Source organism: Pseudophryne corroboree, chromosome 6 (assembly GCF_028390025.1).
Source record: "Pseudophryne corroboree isolate aPseCor3 chromosome 6, aPseCor3.hap2, whole genome shotgun sequence".
NCBI lineage: Eukaryota > Metazoa > Chordata > Amphibia > Anura > Myobatrachidae > Pseudophryne > Pseudophryne corroboree.
In genome coordinates this window covers 727530610-727547415 of record NC_086449.1, presented here as the reverse complement: position 1 = coordinate 727547415, position 16806 = coordinate 727530610, and the positions used below count along the sequence as shown (strand labels likewise).

At 47.1% G+C, this 16806-nt stretch overlaps 1 protein-coding gene across 1 annotated transcript in view; it reads right to left on the bottom strand.

The window, feature by feature from the left end:
* Window positions 1-16806, bottom strand: part of POLR3B (RNA polymerase III subunit B) — a 345554-nt gene that overhangs the window by 196628 nt on the left and 132120 nt on the right. The window contains exons 13-14 of the mRNA XM_063928431.1: window positions 15777-15938; window positions 10231-10431 (exon numbers count right to left, since the gene is read on the bottom strand). Coding sequence (XP_063784501.1) covers window positions 10231-10431; window positions 15777-15938 — 363 coding nt within the window. The remainder of the gene's footprint in view (window positions 1-10230; window positions 10432-15776; window positions 15939-16806) is intronic.

Below are 16806 nucleotides of genomic sequence, written 5' to 3'. Positions count from 1 at the left end.
CCGTGAGCATCTCCTGAAGTTCCGGGTACCAAGTCCTTCTTGGCCAGTCCGGAGCCACTAGTATCGTTCTTACTCCCCTTTGCCGTATAATTCTCAGTACCTTGGGTATGAGAGGCAGAGGAGGGAACACATACACTGACTGGTACACCCATGGTGTTACCAGAGTGTCCACAGCTATTGCCTGAGGGTCTCTTGACCTGGCGCAATACCTGTCCAGTTTTTTGTTGAGGCGGGACGCCATCATGTCCACCATTGGTCTTTCCCAATGGACTACAATCATGTGGAAGACTTCTGGATGAAGTCCCCACTCTCCCGGGTGAAGATCGTGTCTGCTGAGGAAGTCTGCTTCCCAGTTGTCCACTCCCGGGATGAACACTGCTGACAGTGCTATCACATGATTTTCCGCCCAGCGAAGAATCCTTGCAGCTTCTGCCATTGCCCTCCTGCTTCTTGTGCCGCCCTGTCTGTTTACGTGGGCGACTGCCGTGATGTTGTCCGACTGGATCAACACCGGCTGACCCTGAAGCAGAGGTTTTGCCAGGCTTAGAGCATTGTAGACTGCTCTTAGTTCCAGTATATTTATGTGAAGAGACGTTTCCAGGCTTGACCACACGCCCTGGAAGTTTCTTCCTTGTGTGACCGCTCCCCAGCCTCTCAGGCTGGCATCCGTGGTCACTAGGACCCAGTTCTGTATGCCGAATCTGCGGCCCTCTAACAGATGAGCACTCTGCAACCACCATAGCAGAGAGACCCCCATTTTTCCCAGGACTCTTGTGCATTGATGCACAGACACTGTCCCTGGTTTTAGGAGGTTCCTGACGAGTTCGGATAACTCCCTGGCTTTCTCCTCCGGAAGAAATACCTTTTTCTGAACAGTGTCCAGAATCATCCCTAGGAACAGCAGACGTGTCGTCGGGATCAGTTGGGATTTTGGAAAATTCAGAATCCACCCGTGCTGTTGGAGCACTACTTGAGTTAGTGCTACTCCGACCTCCAGCTGTTCTCTGGAACTTGCCCTTATCAGGAGATCGTCCAAGTAAGGGATAATTAATACGCCTTCTCTTCGAAGAAGGATCATCATTTCGGCCATTACCTTGGTAAAGACCCTGGGTGCCGTGGACAATCCAAACGGCAGCGTCTGAAACTGATAATGACAGTTTTGTACCACGAACCTGAGGTACCCTTGGTGTGAAGGGCAAATTGGGACATGAAGGTAAGCATCCTTGATGTCCAAGGACACCATAAAATCCCCTTCTTCCAGATTCGCTATCACTGCTCTGAGTGACTCCATCTTGAACTTGAATTTTTGTATGTACAGGTTCAGAGATTTCAGATTTAGGATAGGTCTTACCGAGCCGTCCGGCTTCGGTACCACAAATAGCGTGGAGTAATACCCCTTTCCCTGTTGTAGAAGGGGTACCTTGATTATCACCTGCTGAGAATACAGCTTGTGAATGGCTTCCAATACCGTCGCCCTGTCTGAGGGAGACGTTGGCAAAGCAGATTTTAGGAACCGGCGAGGGGGAGACTTCTCGAATTCCAACCTGTAACCCTGAGATACTACCTGCAGGATCCAGGGGTCCACCTGCGAGTGAGCCCACTGTGCGCTGAAATTCTTGAGGCGACCCCCCACCACCCCTGAGTCCGCTTGTAAGGTCCCAGCGTCATGCTGAGGCCTTTGCAGAAGCCGGGGAGGACTTCTGCTCCTGGGAAGGGGCTGCTTGCTGCAGTCTCTTACCCTTTCCTTTGCCTCGGGGCAAATATGAATGTCCTTTTGCTCGCTTGTTCTTATAGGAACGAAAGGACTGCGGCTGAAAAGACTGCGTCTTTTTCTGCTGGGAGGGGACTTGAGGTAAAAAGGTGGACTTCCCGGCTGTTGCCGTGGCTACCAAATCCGATAGACCGACCCCAAATAATTCCTCCCCTTTATACGGCAATACTTCCATATGCCGTTTGGAATCCGCATCGCCTGACCACTGTCGTGTCCATAGACTTCTCCTGGCAGATATGGACATCGCACTTACTCTTGATGCCAGAGTGCAGATATCCCTCTGTGCATCTCGCATATAAAGGAATGCATCCTTTAATTGCTCTATAGTCAATAAAATACTGTCCCTATCCAGGGTATCAATATTTTCAGTCAGGGAATCCGACCAAGCCACCCCAGCACTGCACATCCAGGCTGAGGCGATTGCTGGTCGCAGTAGAACACCAGTATGTGTGTATATACTTTTTAGAGTATTTTCCAGCCTCCTATCAGCTGGATCCTTGAGGGCGGCCGTATCAGGAGACGGTAACGCCACTTGTTTGGATAAACGTGTGAGCGCCTTGTCCACCCTAGGGGGTGTTTCCCAGCGCGCCCTAACCTCTGGCGGGAAAGGGTATAACGCCAATAACTTTTTTGAAATTAGCAGTTTTTTATCAGGGGTAACCCACGTTTCATCACACACGTCATTCAATTCCTCTGATTCAGGAAAAACTACAGGTAGTTTTTTCACACCCCACATAATACCCCTTTTTGTGGTACTTGCAGTATCAGAGATATGCAAAGCCTCCTTCATTGCCGTGATCATATAACGTGTGGCCCTACTGGAAAATACGTTCGTTTCTTCACCGTCGACACTAGATTCGGTGTCCGTGTCTGGGTCTGTGTCGACCGACTGAGGCAAAGGGCGTTTTACAGCCCCTGACGGTGTTTGAGACGCCTGTACAGGTACTAACTGGTTTGCCGGTCGTCTCATGTCGTCAACCGACTTTTGCAGCGTGCTGACATTATCACGTAATTCCATAAACAAAGCCATCCATTCCGGTGTCGACTCCCTAGGGGGTGACATCACCATTACCGGCAATTGCTCCGCCTCCACACCAACATCGTCCTCATACATGTCGACACACACGTACCGACACACAGCAGACACACAGGGAATGCTCTGATAGAAGACAGGACCCCACTAGCCCTTTGGGGAGACAGAGGGAGAGTTTGCCAGCACACACCAAAGCGCTATAATTATATAGGAACAACCTTATATAAGTGTTGTTTCCTTATAGCTGCTTAAATATATATATAATATCGCCAAAAAATGCCCCCCCTCTCTGTTTTTTACCCTGTTTCTGTAGTGCAGTGCAGGGGAGAGCCTGGGAGCCTTCCTAGCAGCGGAGCGGTGTAGGAAAATGGCGCTGTGTGCTGAGGAGATAGGCCCCGCCCCCTATTCCGGCGGGCTCTTCTCCCGGTTTTTCTGAGACCTGGCAGGGGTGAAATACATCCATATAGCCTCATGGACTATATGTGATGTATTCTTTTTAGCCAGAAAGGTATTAACATTGCTGCCCAGGGCGCCCCCCCCAGCGCCCTGCACCCTCAGTGACCGCCGGTGTGAAGTGTGCCTGAGCGCAATGGCGCACAGCTGCAGTGCTGTGCGCTACCTCATGAAGACTGAAAAGCCTTCAGCCGCCGGTTTCTGGACCTCTTCTTACTTCGGCATCTGCAAGGGGGTCGGCGGCGCGGCTCCGGTGACCCATCCAGGCTGTACCTGTGATCGTCCCTCTGGAGCTAGTGTCCAGTAGCCTAAGAAGCAAATCCATCCTGCACGCAGGTGAGTTCACTTCTTCTCCCCTAGGTCCCTCGTTGCAGTGAGCCTGTTGCCAGCAGGACTCACTGAAAATAATAAAACTATCAAAACTTTTACTCTAAGCAGCTCTTTATGAGAGCCACCTAGATTGCACCCTGCTCGGACGGGCACAAAAACCTAACTGAGGCTTGGAGGAGGGTCATAGGGGGAGGAGCCAGTACACACCACCTAGTGGTCAAACTTTTAAATTTTGTGCCCTGTCTCCTGCGGAGCCGCTATTCCCCATGGTCCTGACGGAGTCCCCAGCATCCACTAGGACGTCAGAGAAATATAAATGTATTTGCTCCTCTCACATGGCAACGTTTGTTCCAGATACAAAGTTACTTGCTTTTTTTTTTGCTTTGTTTACAAACATGAATCAAGTCAGAATCATAGCATAAAAACCACCCCATACTTCTACTTAGGCCCTAATTAAGGCTACTGTGGAATCACTAGCATATTTAGAATAAGTACAGTGAGTGCAGTGTACAGGGGGGCCCACAACTCACACACTGCCTCCATTTTTTCAATACTTACCCTCCGGACTTCCGCGTCAGCAACAGAACTGCAAAAATCACCAGAAAAAATGGTGTGGCAGCCATTTTCCCAGCTTTTTATGCATGCACAGTAAGGAAATTACTGGGAAAATGGCTGCCGTGACATGTGCAATAGACTCTGGGACCAGAGTTACAGCGCTGCGGCTAGAGAGGAGAATCTGCACACAGGCCTCCTCCTCTCTAGATGCGCCTCTGTGTGGAATATATACACACACTGCAATTTGAGTGCCTCAGCAGACCAAAAATAAGAATTTACTTACCGATAATTCTATTTCTCGGAGTCCGTAGTGGATGCTGGGGTTCCTGAAAGGACCATGGGGAATAGCGGCTCCGCAGGAGACAGGGCACAAAAAAGTAAAGCTTTAGGATCAGGTGGTGTGCACTGGCTCCTCCCCCTATGACCCTCCTCCAAGCCAGTTAGGTACTGTGCCCGGACGAGCGTACACAATAAGGGAGGAATTTTGAATCCCGGGTAAGACTCATACCAGCCACACCAATCACACCGTACAACTTGTGATCTAAACCCAGTTAACAGTATGATAACAGCGGAGCCTCTGAAAAGATGGCTCACAACAATAATAACCCGATTTTTGTAACTATGTACAAGTATTGCAGATAATCCGCACTTGGGATGGGCGCCCAGCATCCACTACGGACTCCGAGAAATAGAATTATCGGTAAGTAAATTCTTATTTTCTCTATCGTCCTAGTGGATGCTGGGGTTCCTGAAAGGACCATGGGGATTATACCAAAGCTCCCAAACGGGCGGGAGAGTGCGGATGACTCTGCAGCACCGAATGAGAGAACTCCAGGTCCTCTTTTGCCAGGATATCAAATTTGTAGAAATTTACAAACGTGTTCTCCCCTGACCACGTAGCTGCTCGGCAGAGTTGTAATGCCGAGACCTCTCGGGCAGCCGCCCAAGATGAGCCCACCTTCCTTGTGGAATGGGCCTTAACCGATTTAGACTGTGGCAGGCCTGCCTCAGAATGTGCAAGTTGAATTGTGTTACAAATCCAACGAGCAATCGACTGCTTAGAAGCAGGCGCACCCAACTTGTTGGGTGCATACAGTATAAACAGCGAGTCAGATTTTCTGACTCCAGCTGTCCTGGAACATATTTTCAGGGCCCTGACAACTTCTAGCAACTTGGAGTCCTCCAAGTCCCTAGTAGGTGCAAGGCACCACAATAAGCTGGTTCAGGTGAAACACTGACACCACCTTAGGGAGAGAACTGGGGACGAGTCCGCAGCTCTGCCCTGTCCGAATGGACAAACAGATATGGGCTTTTTTGAGAAAAAACCACCAATTTGACACTCGCCTGGTCCAGGCCAGGGCCAAGAGCATGGTCACTTTTTATGTGAGATGCTTCAAATCCACATATTTGACTGGTTTTAAACCAATGTGATTTGAGGAATCCCAGAACTACGTTGAGATCCCACAGTGCCACTGGAGGCACAAAAAAAAGGGTTTTGTATATGCAATACTCCCTTGACAAACTTCTGGACTTCAGGAACTGAAGCCAATTCTTTCTGGAAGAAAATTTACAGGGCCGAATTTGAACCTTAATGGACCCCAATTTGAGGCCCATAGACACTCCTGTTTGCAGGAAATGCAGGAAACGACCGAGTTGAAATTTCTTTGTGGGGCCTTCCTGGCCTCACACCACGCAACATATTTTCGCCACACGTGGTGATAATGTTGTGCGGTCACCTCCTTTCTGGCTTTGACCAGGGTAGGAATGACCTCTTCCGGAATGCCTTTTTTCCCTTAGGATCCGGCTTTCCATCTCCATGCCGACAAACGCAGCTGCGGTAAGTCTTGGAACAGACATGGTACTTGCTGAAGCAAGTCCCTTCTTAGCGGCAGAGGCCATAAGACCTCTGTAAGCATCTCTTGAAGTTCCGGGTACCAAGTCCTCATTGGCCAATCCGGAGCCATGAGTATAGTTCTTACTCCTCTACGTCTTATAATTCTCAGCACCTTAGGTATGAGAAGCAGAGGAGGGAACACATACACCGACTGGTACACCCACGGTGTTACCAGAACGTCCACATCTATTGCCTGAGGGTCTCTTGACCTGGCGCAATACCTGTCCCGTTTTTTGTTCAGACGGGACGCCATCATGTCCACCTTTGGTATTTTCCAACGGTTTACAATCATGTGGAAAAAACTTCTCAATGAAGTTTCCACTCTCCCGGGTGGAGGTCGTGCTGAGGAAGTCTGCTTCCCAGTTTCCATTCCCGGGATGAAAAACTGCTGACAGTGTTATCACATGATTTTCCGCCCAGCGAAAAGTCCTTGCAGTTTCTGGCATTGCCCTCCTGCTTCTTGTGTCGCCCTGTCTGTTTACGTGGGCGACTGCCGTGATGTTTTTCCCACTGGATCAATACCGGCTGACCTTGAAGCAGAGGTCTTGCTAAGCTTAGAGCATTATAAATTTACCCTTAGCTCCAGTATATTTATGTGGAGAAAAGTCTCCATACTTGATCACACTCCCTGGAAATTTTTCCCTTGTGTGACTGCTCCCCAGCCTCTCAGGCTGGGCTCCGTGGTTACCAGCATCCAATCCTGAATGCCGAATCTGCGGCCCTCTAGAAGATGAGCACTCTATAACCACCACAGGAGAGACACCCTTGTCCTTGGATATTGGGTTATCCGCTGATGCATCTGAAGATGCGATCCGGACCATTTGTCCAGCAGATCCCACTGAAAAGTTCTTACGTGAAATCTGCCGAATGGAATTGCTTCGTAGGAAGCCACCATTTTTACCAGGACCCTTGTGCAATGATGCACTGTTTTTAGGAGGTTCCTGACTTGCTCGGATAACTCCCTGGCTTTCTCTTCCGGGAGAAACACCTTTTTCTGGACTGTGTCCAGAATCATCCCTAGGCACAGCAGACGTGTCGTCGGGATCAGCTGCGATTTTGGAATATTTAGAATCCACCCGTGCTGATTGTAGCAGTATCCGAGATAGTGCTACTCCGACCTCCAACTGTTCCCTGGACTATGCCCCTATCAGGAGATCGTCCAAGTAAGGGATAATTTAGACGCCTTTTCTTCGAAGAAGAATCATCAATTCGGCCATTACCTTGGTAAAGACCCCGGGGTGCCGTGGACAATCCAAACGGCAGCGTCTGAAACTGATAGTGACAGTTCTGCACCACGAACCTGAGGTACCCTTAGTGAGAAGGGCAAATTTGGGACATAGAGGTAAGCATCCCTGATGTCCCGGGACACTATATAGTCCCCTTCTTCCTGGTTCGTTATCACTGCTCTGAGTGACTTCATCTTAATTTGAACCTTTGTAAGTGTTCAAAAAAAATTTTTTAGAATAAGTCTCACCTAGCCTTCTGGCTTCAGTACCACAATATAGTGTGGAATAATACCCCTTTTCTGTAGTAGGAGGGGTAATTTAATTGTCACCTGCTGGGAATACAGCTTGTGAATTTTTTCCCATACTACCTCCTTGTCGGAGGGAGACTTGGTAAAGCAGACTTCAGGAGCCTGCGAAGGGGAAACGTCTCGACATTCCCATCTGTACCCCCGGGATACTACTTGTAGGATCCAGGGGTCCTGTACGGTCTCAGCGCCATGCTGAGAACTTGTCAGACGCGGTGAAACGCTTCTGTTCCTGGGAATAGGCTGCCTGCTGCAGTCTTCTTCCCTTTCCTCTATCCCTGGGCAGATATGATCTTATAGGGACGAGAGGACTGAGGCTGAAAAGACGGTGTCTTTTTCTGCAGAGATGTGACTTAGGGTAAAAAACGGTGGATTTTCCAGCAGTTGCCGTGACCACCAGGTCCGAAGGACCGACCCCAAACAAGTCCTCTTCCTTTATACGGCCATACTGTGCCATTTGGAATCTGCATCACCTGACCACTGTCGTGTCCATAACATCTTCTGGCAGTTATGGACATCGCGTTTATTCATGATGCCAGAGTGCAAATATCCCTCTGTGCATCTCGCATATATAGAAATGCTCTATAGTCAATAAAATACTGTCCCTGTCAAGGGTATCAATATTTTTAGTCAGGGAATCCGACCAAGCCACCCTAGCTCTGCACATCCAGGCTGAGGCGATCGCTGGCCGCAGTATAACACCAGTATGCGTGTATATACTTTTTATTATATTTTCCAGCCTTGTCAGCTGGTCCTTGAGGACGGCCCTATCTATAGACGGTACCGCCACTTGTTTTGATAAGCGTGTGAGCGCCTTATCCACCTTAAGGGGTGTTTCCCAACGCGCCCTAACTTCTGGCGGGAAAGGGTATACCGCCCATAATTTTCTATCGGGGGGAACCCACGCATCATCACACACTTTATTTAATTTTTCTGATTCAGGAAAAACTATGGTAGTTTTTTCACATCCCACATAATACCCTCTTTTGTGGTACTTGTAGTATCAGAAATACGTAACACCTCCTTCATTGCCTTTAACGTGTGGCCCTAATAAGGAATACGTTTGTTTATTCACCGTCGACACTGGATTCAGTGTCCCTGTCTGTGTCTGTGTCGACCGACTAAAGTAAACGGGCGTTTTAAAACCCTTGACGGTGTTTTTGAGACGTCTGGACCGTACTAATTGTTTGTCGGCCGTCTCATGTCGTCAACCGACCTTGCAGCGTGTTGACATTATCACGTAATTTCCTAAATAAGCCATCCATTCCGGTGTCGACTCCCTAGAGAGTGACATCACCATTACAGGCAATTGCTCCGCCTCCTCACCAACATCGTCCTCCTACCTGTCGACACACACGTACCGACACACAGCACACACACAGGGAATGCTCTGATAGAGGACAGGACCCACTAGCCCTTTGGAGAGACAGAGGGAGAGTTTGCCAGCACACACCAAAAACGCTATAATTATATAGGGACAACCTTATATAAGTGTTTTCCCTTATAGCATCTTAATATATATATAAGCATATCGCCAAATTAGTGCCCCCCCTCTCTGTTTTAACCCTGTTTCTGTAGTGCAGTGCAGGGGAGAGCCTGGGAGCCTTCCCTCCAGCCTTTCTGTGAGGGAAAATGGCGCTGTGTGCTGAGGAGATAGGCCCCGCCCCTTTTTCGGCGGCCTCGTCTCCCGCTCTTAACGGATTCTGGCAGGGGTTAAACATCTCCATATAGCCTCCGGAGGCTATATGTGAGGTATTTTTAGCCAAAATAGGTATTCATTTGCCTCCCAGGGCGCCCCCCTCCCAGCGCCCTGCACCCTCAGTGACTGCCGTGTGAAGTGTGCTGAGAGGAAAATGGCGCACAGCTGCAGTGCTGTGCGCTACCTTTAGAAGACTGAGGAGTCTTCTGCCGCCGATTCTGGACCTCTTCTTACTTCAGCATCTGCAAGGGGGCCGGCGGCAAGGCTCCGGTGACCATCCAGGCTGTACCTGTGATCGTCCCTCTGGAGCTGATGTCCAGTAGCCAAGAAGCCAATCCATCCTGCACGCAGGTGAGTTCACTTCTTCTCCCCTAAGTCCCTCGTTGCAGTGATCCTGTTGCCAGCAGGACTCACTGTAAAATAAAAAACCTAAGCTAAACTTTCCTAAGCAGCTCTTTAGGAGAGCCACCTAGATTGCACCCTTCTCGGCCGGGCACAAAAATCTAACTGGCTTGGAGGAGGGTCATAGGGGGAGGAGCCAGTGCACACCACCTGATCCTAAAGCTTTACTTTTTTGTGCCCTGTCTCCTGCGGAGCCGCTATTCCCCATGGTCCTTTCAGGAACCCCAGCATCCACTAGGACGATAGAGAAATTATGGTAAAAATAAGTATTCCAACTTAGAGATTGTAGGTGGGGAAAAAACAACAACATAATAGTATTCTGAAAACACCCAAGATACATGAAATCCCTAATCTTGTGTGACTGTAGGCAATTAGTCCATTAGGAACAGATGATATCGCTTCATCATGATAAATGTTGTAACTGCTTGCGCTAATGAACACTGGTACAGCCCACAAAATGGCTGCTCATTTGTCACACTTTTTTATTAAAGTTAGAGAAAACAGAATTACACATCATATTGTGGACAATTATGTTTATTATCATTCATATGAGCCTCCTTACCTCTCCTTCTGGAGTATCGGAAGGACACAGCATACCCCACTGAGACGGCTGCAGCGACCGTGGACCACTGACTTTCCTTGTCTTTTCAAACTGAGAAGATATTCTCGTCATCATGCCCAAGGCGGATATGTAAGATAATCGCGACAGCACCTGCGTCACGCCTTGACGGTCCATTTTAAATCTTTTCAAAGACCAATTCCCCTAGAGAGATACATACAGTAGCTCAGAAATCTGGGATAATTGTAACAAATGCATATTACACTACGTATGGTTTCCCCTGCACAGTTACACTTTTTGCAACAGAATCCACAGCCACATCCAGGGCCGGCTCTACCGTTAGGCAGCTTTAGGCGGCTGCCTAGGGGCGCCATCCTCTGGAGGGCGCTACTGAATTCATCTAACAAAAAACTGAATTATATGAATGTGACCTCCTCCTTTTACACTGCGCTGGCTAATGCTGTGGGTGTAATCAGGTACAGCTGCCGCAATCATAATGTCTCAGAGTTTCCTCTGTGCTGACATGTGTAACATCACGTCATGTGAAGGCACATAGGGGAGGATGTAACTGTGGATCCCGGGGGGGCACCCCTACATCCGCTTCTCATAGCCCTGGTGCACCTCCTCCAGGCCCCTAGATCCCGGCTCTCCATTAGCAAGCAGCATCTGACTACATGTCTGCACCTGCAGCGTCGCTCTAATGCTGCTGCCGCCTGTAAGAGGAACCAATTACCACGGAAAACAAGGAAACAACTTTTAGGTAACCCACGGGGGTTCTGCGGGACCACAGACAGTGCAGATCTTACAGCCCGATGGGTGGTCTACACTTGTACATAGCATAATAGGGAAAACACAGGCACTGGGGCACACACAGTACATATGGAAGAGGGGGGTCAGTAATGTACTTACAGATGGGGGAATGGAACACAATAAGGAGCAAACAACTATATGTATGTGTGTGTGTATATAAGTATGTATTCACATATAATTAAATATCCCCACCAGACCCCATATGCGGATGCATATCTCGGCACTTAGCGAAAATGTGAAATTGGCCTCAGTGTACTATGCAATCCTTAACATGCCGGCTAGCGTGTATACATAGGCAGAAAGAATGGTCCCCACTCAAGGATTTGAAAGTGAAAGTATACTGCGAACAAAGTCACAAAATGTTGTGACTTTGATTACAATATACTTTTTCACCTTTAAAAGTCCTTGAGTGTTGTCCCTTTCCTCTGTATATGTATAATGATGCAATTCACCCCAGCCCACCTAGTGGCCACCTGCATCTGCCCTCCGAGAGGTGGTGGTGTTTTTTTTTTTTTTGCAGGTTAGGGGGCGCCAGACTAAAGCTTTGCCTAGGGTGCAGAGAGACCTTTCACCGGCCCTGGCCACATCATTGGCTCAAAGAGCAATTCTTCTTTCAGAATGCTAGCATCCAATAAGAGTCTCCTATTAAATCTTAAAAATGGACTGATTAAACATATAAATATAAATGCATTTATCTGTTCTCTTAAACTGGGAAAAAGCAAAAAAAGATTTTTTTTTTTGCTTACAGATATATATTTTTCGCTGAAGCTAATGGAAGACACAGACTAACGAAGTAAATTGAACAAAATGAAGGAAATACACTGTGATCAACAAAATTACACAACCCAGTAATGGAAGCTCTGAGATTTCATAATTACAGTAAATCATTTAGCAAACCTTAATTTTCTCCATCAGTCACCTGGGGTTTAAAACAAACTAATGAGGATGTCTCAAAGTCAATAAGATAGGGAGGAAAGAGACGACTTTTGGAAGCTTAATTCAAATTAATTTCCTTCCGAATACCACCTTCATGTACCATAGACCGCGACATAGAATCTTGATGACCGTAAAGAGGACTATGTGGAATTACTGTACCAAGCTTCCAGGTGTAGAAATCTAGATGAATGGGAGTGGGTTTAGCTACAAACACACAAAGCAAGTAAAGCTCATTCCTAGTGTCGGACTGGGGCATGCAGGGCCCACCGGGGGAATGCAGTGGTAGGGGCCCATGTTAGGGGTGTGGCCAGTCTGCAGAGGGGGTGTGACCTGCCACCTCATTGGTTTGACTAACCATTAGAGCAGTGGTCTCCAACCTTAATTGGGGTGTGAGCTACTTTCGGAAAATAAAACCTCTGAAAGAGCTACCTCCTCCCCAGCAATGCGCGTGCGTTCCTGCTAAAGTGGGTATGGCCTCACAAAAGTGGGAGTGGCCTCACAACTACAAGTAATGCTCTCCCCCGCGTAGTGCCAGATACACAAATAATGTCCCTCAGCAGTGCCAGATACACAAATAATGCCCCCACCAGTGCCAGATACAATTCCCCCCGCAGTGCCATTTAAAATGCCCCCTGCAGTGCCAGATAAAATGCCCCCCACAGTGCCAGATAAAATGCCCCCCCCCCGCAGTGCCAGATAAAATGCCCCCCGCAGTGCCAGATAAAATGCCCCCCCCCCCCCCGCAGTGCCAGATATAATGCCCCCCCCCCGCAGTGCTAACCCTTGCTGGCTTCTTCTACTGCTGCCGGTGCTGCTCCTCCTGTATGAGGGATGGAAGGGGAGGACAGCGCAGCGCGCGCCTCTCCTGTGAAGTCCGGAGAGCAGCTGCCGTGGGGGTGACAGAGTCTCCGGCGGCGGGCATTTAAAATATGGTGTTGGTAAGTGAGCCAATCAACACTCGCGGTCCAGAAGCCAATCAGGTGCCGCCACTGCCGGTCCACGAGCTGACGGCTGCCACCATATTAAAAATGAATGGAGGAGGAGTTCCAGTAACTGCCCAAGCCCGTGCGCTTTGTGAGCTACCGAAAATACTACGGCGAGCAACCGGTAGCTCACGAGCTATGGGTTGGAGATGACTGCATTAGAGAGTGCAACGTCTGGTCCTCTTCAAAAAGATAAACAGTAAATTCAGCTGCTGCAGAAAATACACCATTGTCCAGTATAAGGTAACATATGTATAATGTATAATTCAAGTGCACAGTCTGGAACCTGATCCTTAGAGCAGGAGGTGGGCCTGGTGGTTTCCCCTGTACCCCTGTGGGCCAGTCCAAGCCTGCTCATTCCCGAAGAGAGACAAGAACACTTACATTGATCTTTGGATACAAAAGGGAGCCATAGGAACAAACATTCATAAAGTACAGGGGACAACAAAACACGAGCTCAAATGGTGAGAAAGGGTAGTAAACATCCACTCTACAAGCTACATGGTGGAGCCCACCAAATGCACCATATCAAAAGGTAGAAGAGTTACAGTGCCACTCAAACCTAATTCTAAGTGTCAGACAACAGCAGAGAATGGTGCTTTCTGAAGACAGAAGACTCTAGAATAAAGCAGTAAGGTATGAAGGCATGTAAGATCCTGAAAAAAAGGCAAGTGGTAGCTAAAAGTAATGGTCCATAAAATAAAGTTGCACAAAAACTTTAAAAAAATCAGTAAAAAAAAAAAAGAATATGGGATCTAGAGAATTAGACAATTCTGTAATCTTGTGTAGGAAGAAACCACAAACCGGCCAGCTCATAAAGATCTAAGGGACTGCTCTTATGCTGGGTACACACCAGGACGATTCTATGGACGACTGCATGATTTTAAAACATCGGGTTTGATATGCAAAACGTGTACCTTTCACTAACGATAATGATCTAGTGCACGGTCCTGCGGGTCGTTTGTCATATCTTTAGATCTTCCTTGCTGCAGAGAAGATCTGATGCTATAGTTAACGACAGCATACCTCTAGACATGGCCATTCCTAGATCTTTTGAACGATCTTTAAGATATACCTTTTGTGTAATGCACTATGGGGGTCATTCAGAGTTGATCGCTCGCTAGCAACTTTTTGCTGTGCTGCGATCAGATAGTCGCCACCTATGGGGGGGTGTATTTTCGCTTGCAAGTGTGCAGACGCTTTTGCAGCCGACGGCACAAAAACGTTTTTTTTTTGCAATTTCTGAGTAGCTCTGGACTTACTCAGCCGCTGCGATTACTTCAATCTTTTTGGTCCTGGAATTGACGTCAGACACTCGCCCTGCAAACGCTTGAACACGCCTGCGTTTTTCCAAACACTCCCAGAAAATGGTCAGTTGACATCCTCTTTCTGTCAATCACCTTGCGATCGGCTGTGCGAAAGGATTTGTTAAATCCATTGCCCATCACCAATCCTATTTGTACCCATACAACGCGCCTATGCATTGCAGTGCATACACAGTTTTGCCTAGATTTAACCTGATCGCAGCGCTGCAAAAAGTGGCTAGCGAGCGATCAACTCGGAATGACCCCCTATATCGTTTGTCAAGGACTGCCAGGGAGCTGCCGGGGAGTTCAAGGGAAATCTTTAACGACATTGCTCATTTGCGAGTCGTTCTGGTGTGTACCCAGCATTAGAAAGAAGATCCCTGCTTCCTGAGGGTGGGACCTCCATATTGGTTATAGAAAATGTTCATGTAGGCCGATTTTTTTTCTTTTTTTGTCCTATTAGCACATTTTCATGTCCAGAGATCAACATCTTAGATACTGTCTGTGTAATAATAAGAATTGGGAAATAACAACATTCCCTTCCTGAGCTGTTGAGGTTCCCATCCAACTGAACACATTAAACTCACATAGTTGCCAAACTTTCCCATGCTGCCCAAATTACTAAGAAAAAAATAAATAAGAATATCAATTACTTCTTTGAATATAACCAAGGCAAGAAGTGAAAGTAAACATTTTATAAAGAATGCTTAGTATATACACAAGTGTGTTCACATCTCACATTCTGCAAATGAAAACAAACCAGGACTCCAACGTACACACTGACCATTAACAACTCTCCCTTTAAAACCAAGGGGTCAATTTACTAAGCCTTAGATGGAGATAAAGTACCTACCAACCAGCTCCTTTCATTTTTCAAACCCAGACTGTGACATGGCAATTAGGAGCTGATTGGCTGGTACTTCATCTCCGTCCACTTTATCTCCATCCAAGTTTTAGTAAATAGACCCCCAAGTTATTAAAGTGAGGGTTTCCTTCACTCTCACCTTCAATTATATTCTGCGGTATATCTGCATTAAATTGTCCGCTATAATGGAAATATAAAGAATGGAACGTCTAATACTCCAATCAACCATTTGCTTCAAACACTGGAAAACGGACAAAAACTGTGAGGGATATAACCAATTTGTATGAACGACACTTTTTGTCTGTTTTCCAGTGTTTGGCGCAAATAGTCAACTGTCATTTGCTCTCATCCATTACCAGATATTCATTCCAACCAGCCAGATCTTTGAGATTATCTGACAGATAATTGTATAGTGTATGCTCAGCTTAAGGCTGGGTACATACTGGAGCAACAGGGATTTGTTCCGACATAGGAACGAATCCCCGTCAGCGCAACTAAGAAAATATACACTTCTGAAGTTAAAAAGCTTTAAATGGAAATATTCTTATAGAGGCGCTGCCATTCTTTTTCCAGTTTATCTAAAACTATGATCAAGTCAAAGAAAAAGAAAAAAAAAATAAGTACAATATAGAGATCTCCACATCTTACCGTAGATATGGCATTCACCATGCCATTGGTGATTTGGTCCTGACGCATGTGTTTCACAACATCAAACTGAGCCGCCCGTTGTTTCGGGATGACCTGGTCAGCAATCTTTTTCATCTCAGAGTTAAATTTTTTAAACAAGTCTTCAAATAAAAGTGACAGCAGCTGAAATGCAAGAAAAAAGGACAGGAAAGTTAATTTATTTTCCACTAAATTACTTGAGCAGGTTGCCTAAGACCTTCAGAGCTATGGTTTAATTTTTGAGTAAATGCAGCCCCTACTCTACTAAGCAAATAAACATTACTAACATTTGTGGGTTTTAGTAAAGTTTAGTTGCCATATCTGAGAATAGCAGTTCTACTTAAATAATGTGTCATAATTGTAAGATGTTTTCTAAATTGAAATAACCTAAGAATAAGCATGCGAGTAGCGATTTGCCTTTCCCCTGTGCCAGCTTTAATTATTGGTGTAATACAGTGTTTCTCAGCTCCAGTCTGCAGGAACCCTAACAAATCCCACTTTCCACACCGTACAGGAGGGGAGATTTATCAAAACTTGGAGGGAAATAAAGTTGAGAGAGATAAAGTACCAATCAGCTTATTTTTCAAACACAGCCTGTAAAATAACAGAAGCGGACTGACTGGTACTTCACCTCTCTCCACGCTTTGATAAAACTCCTGAGTTCGAGAACCACTGATTTAGTGTGCAAATAGGGCGATGGGAGTGGAAAAAAAAAAAAAGAATCCTAGTCCCCCCAAAAAGGGTCATCATCAGGGGGTTACAGGTTCTACATCTGTAATACCCCTTTCACATTGTACAAATAACCCGTAACAAGGGTCAGTGTGCAATGTGAAAGCGCCATGGCGGAATTCCAGGGTCACCTGACCCGGTAATTCAACCCGGGAATAAAGCAGTGTTATTCCCGGGTTGAATACCGGGTCAGTGGCTGCATAAACGGACCCGTTTACTAGATAGGGAGAGGCGGCGCGGAGATGAGCTCATCTCCCAGCGCTGCCTCCGCCTCCCCCCAGGA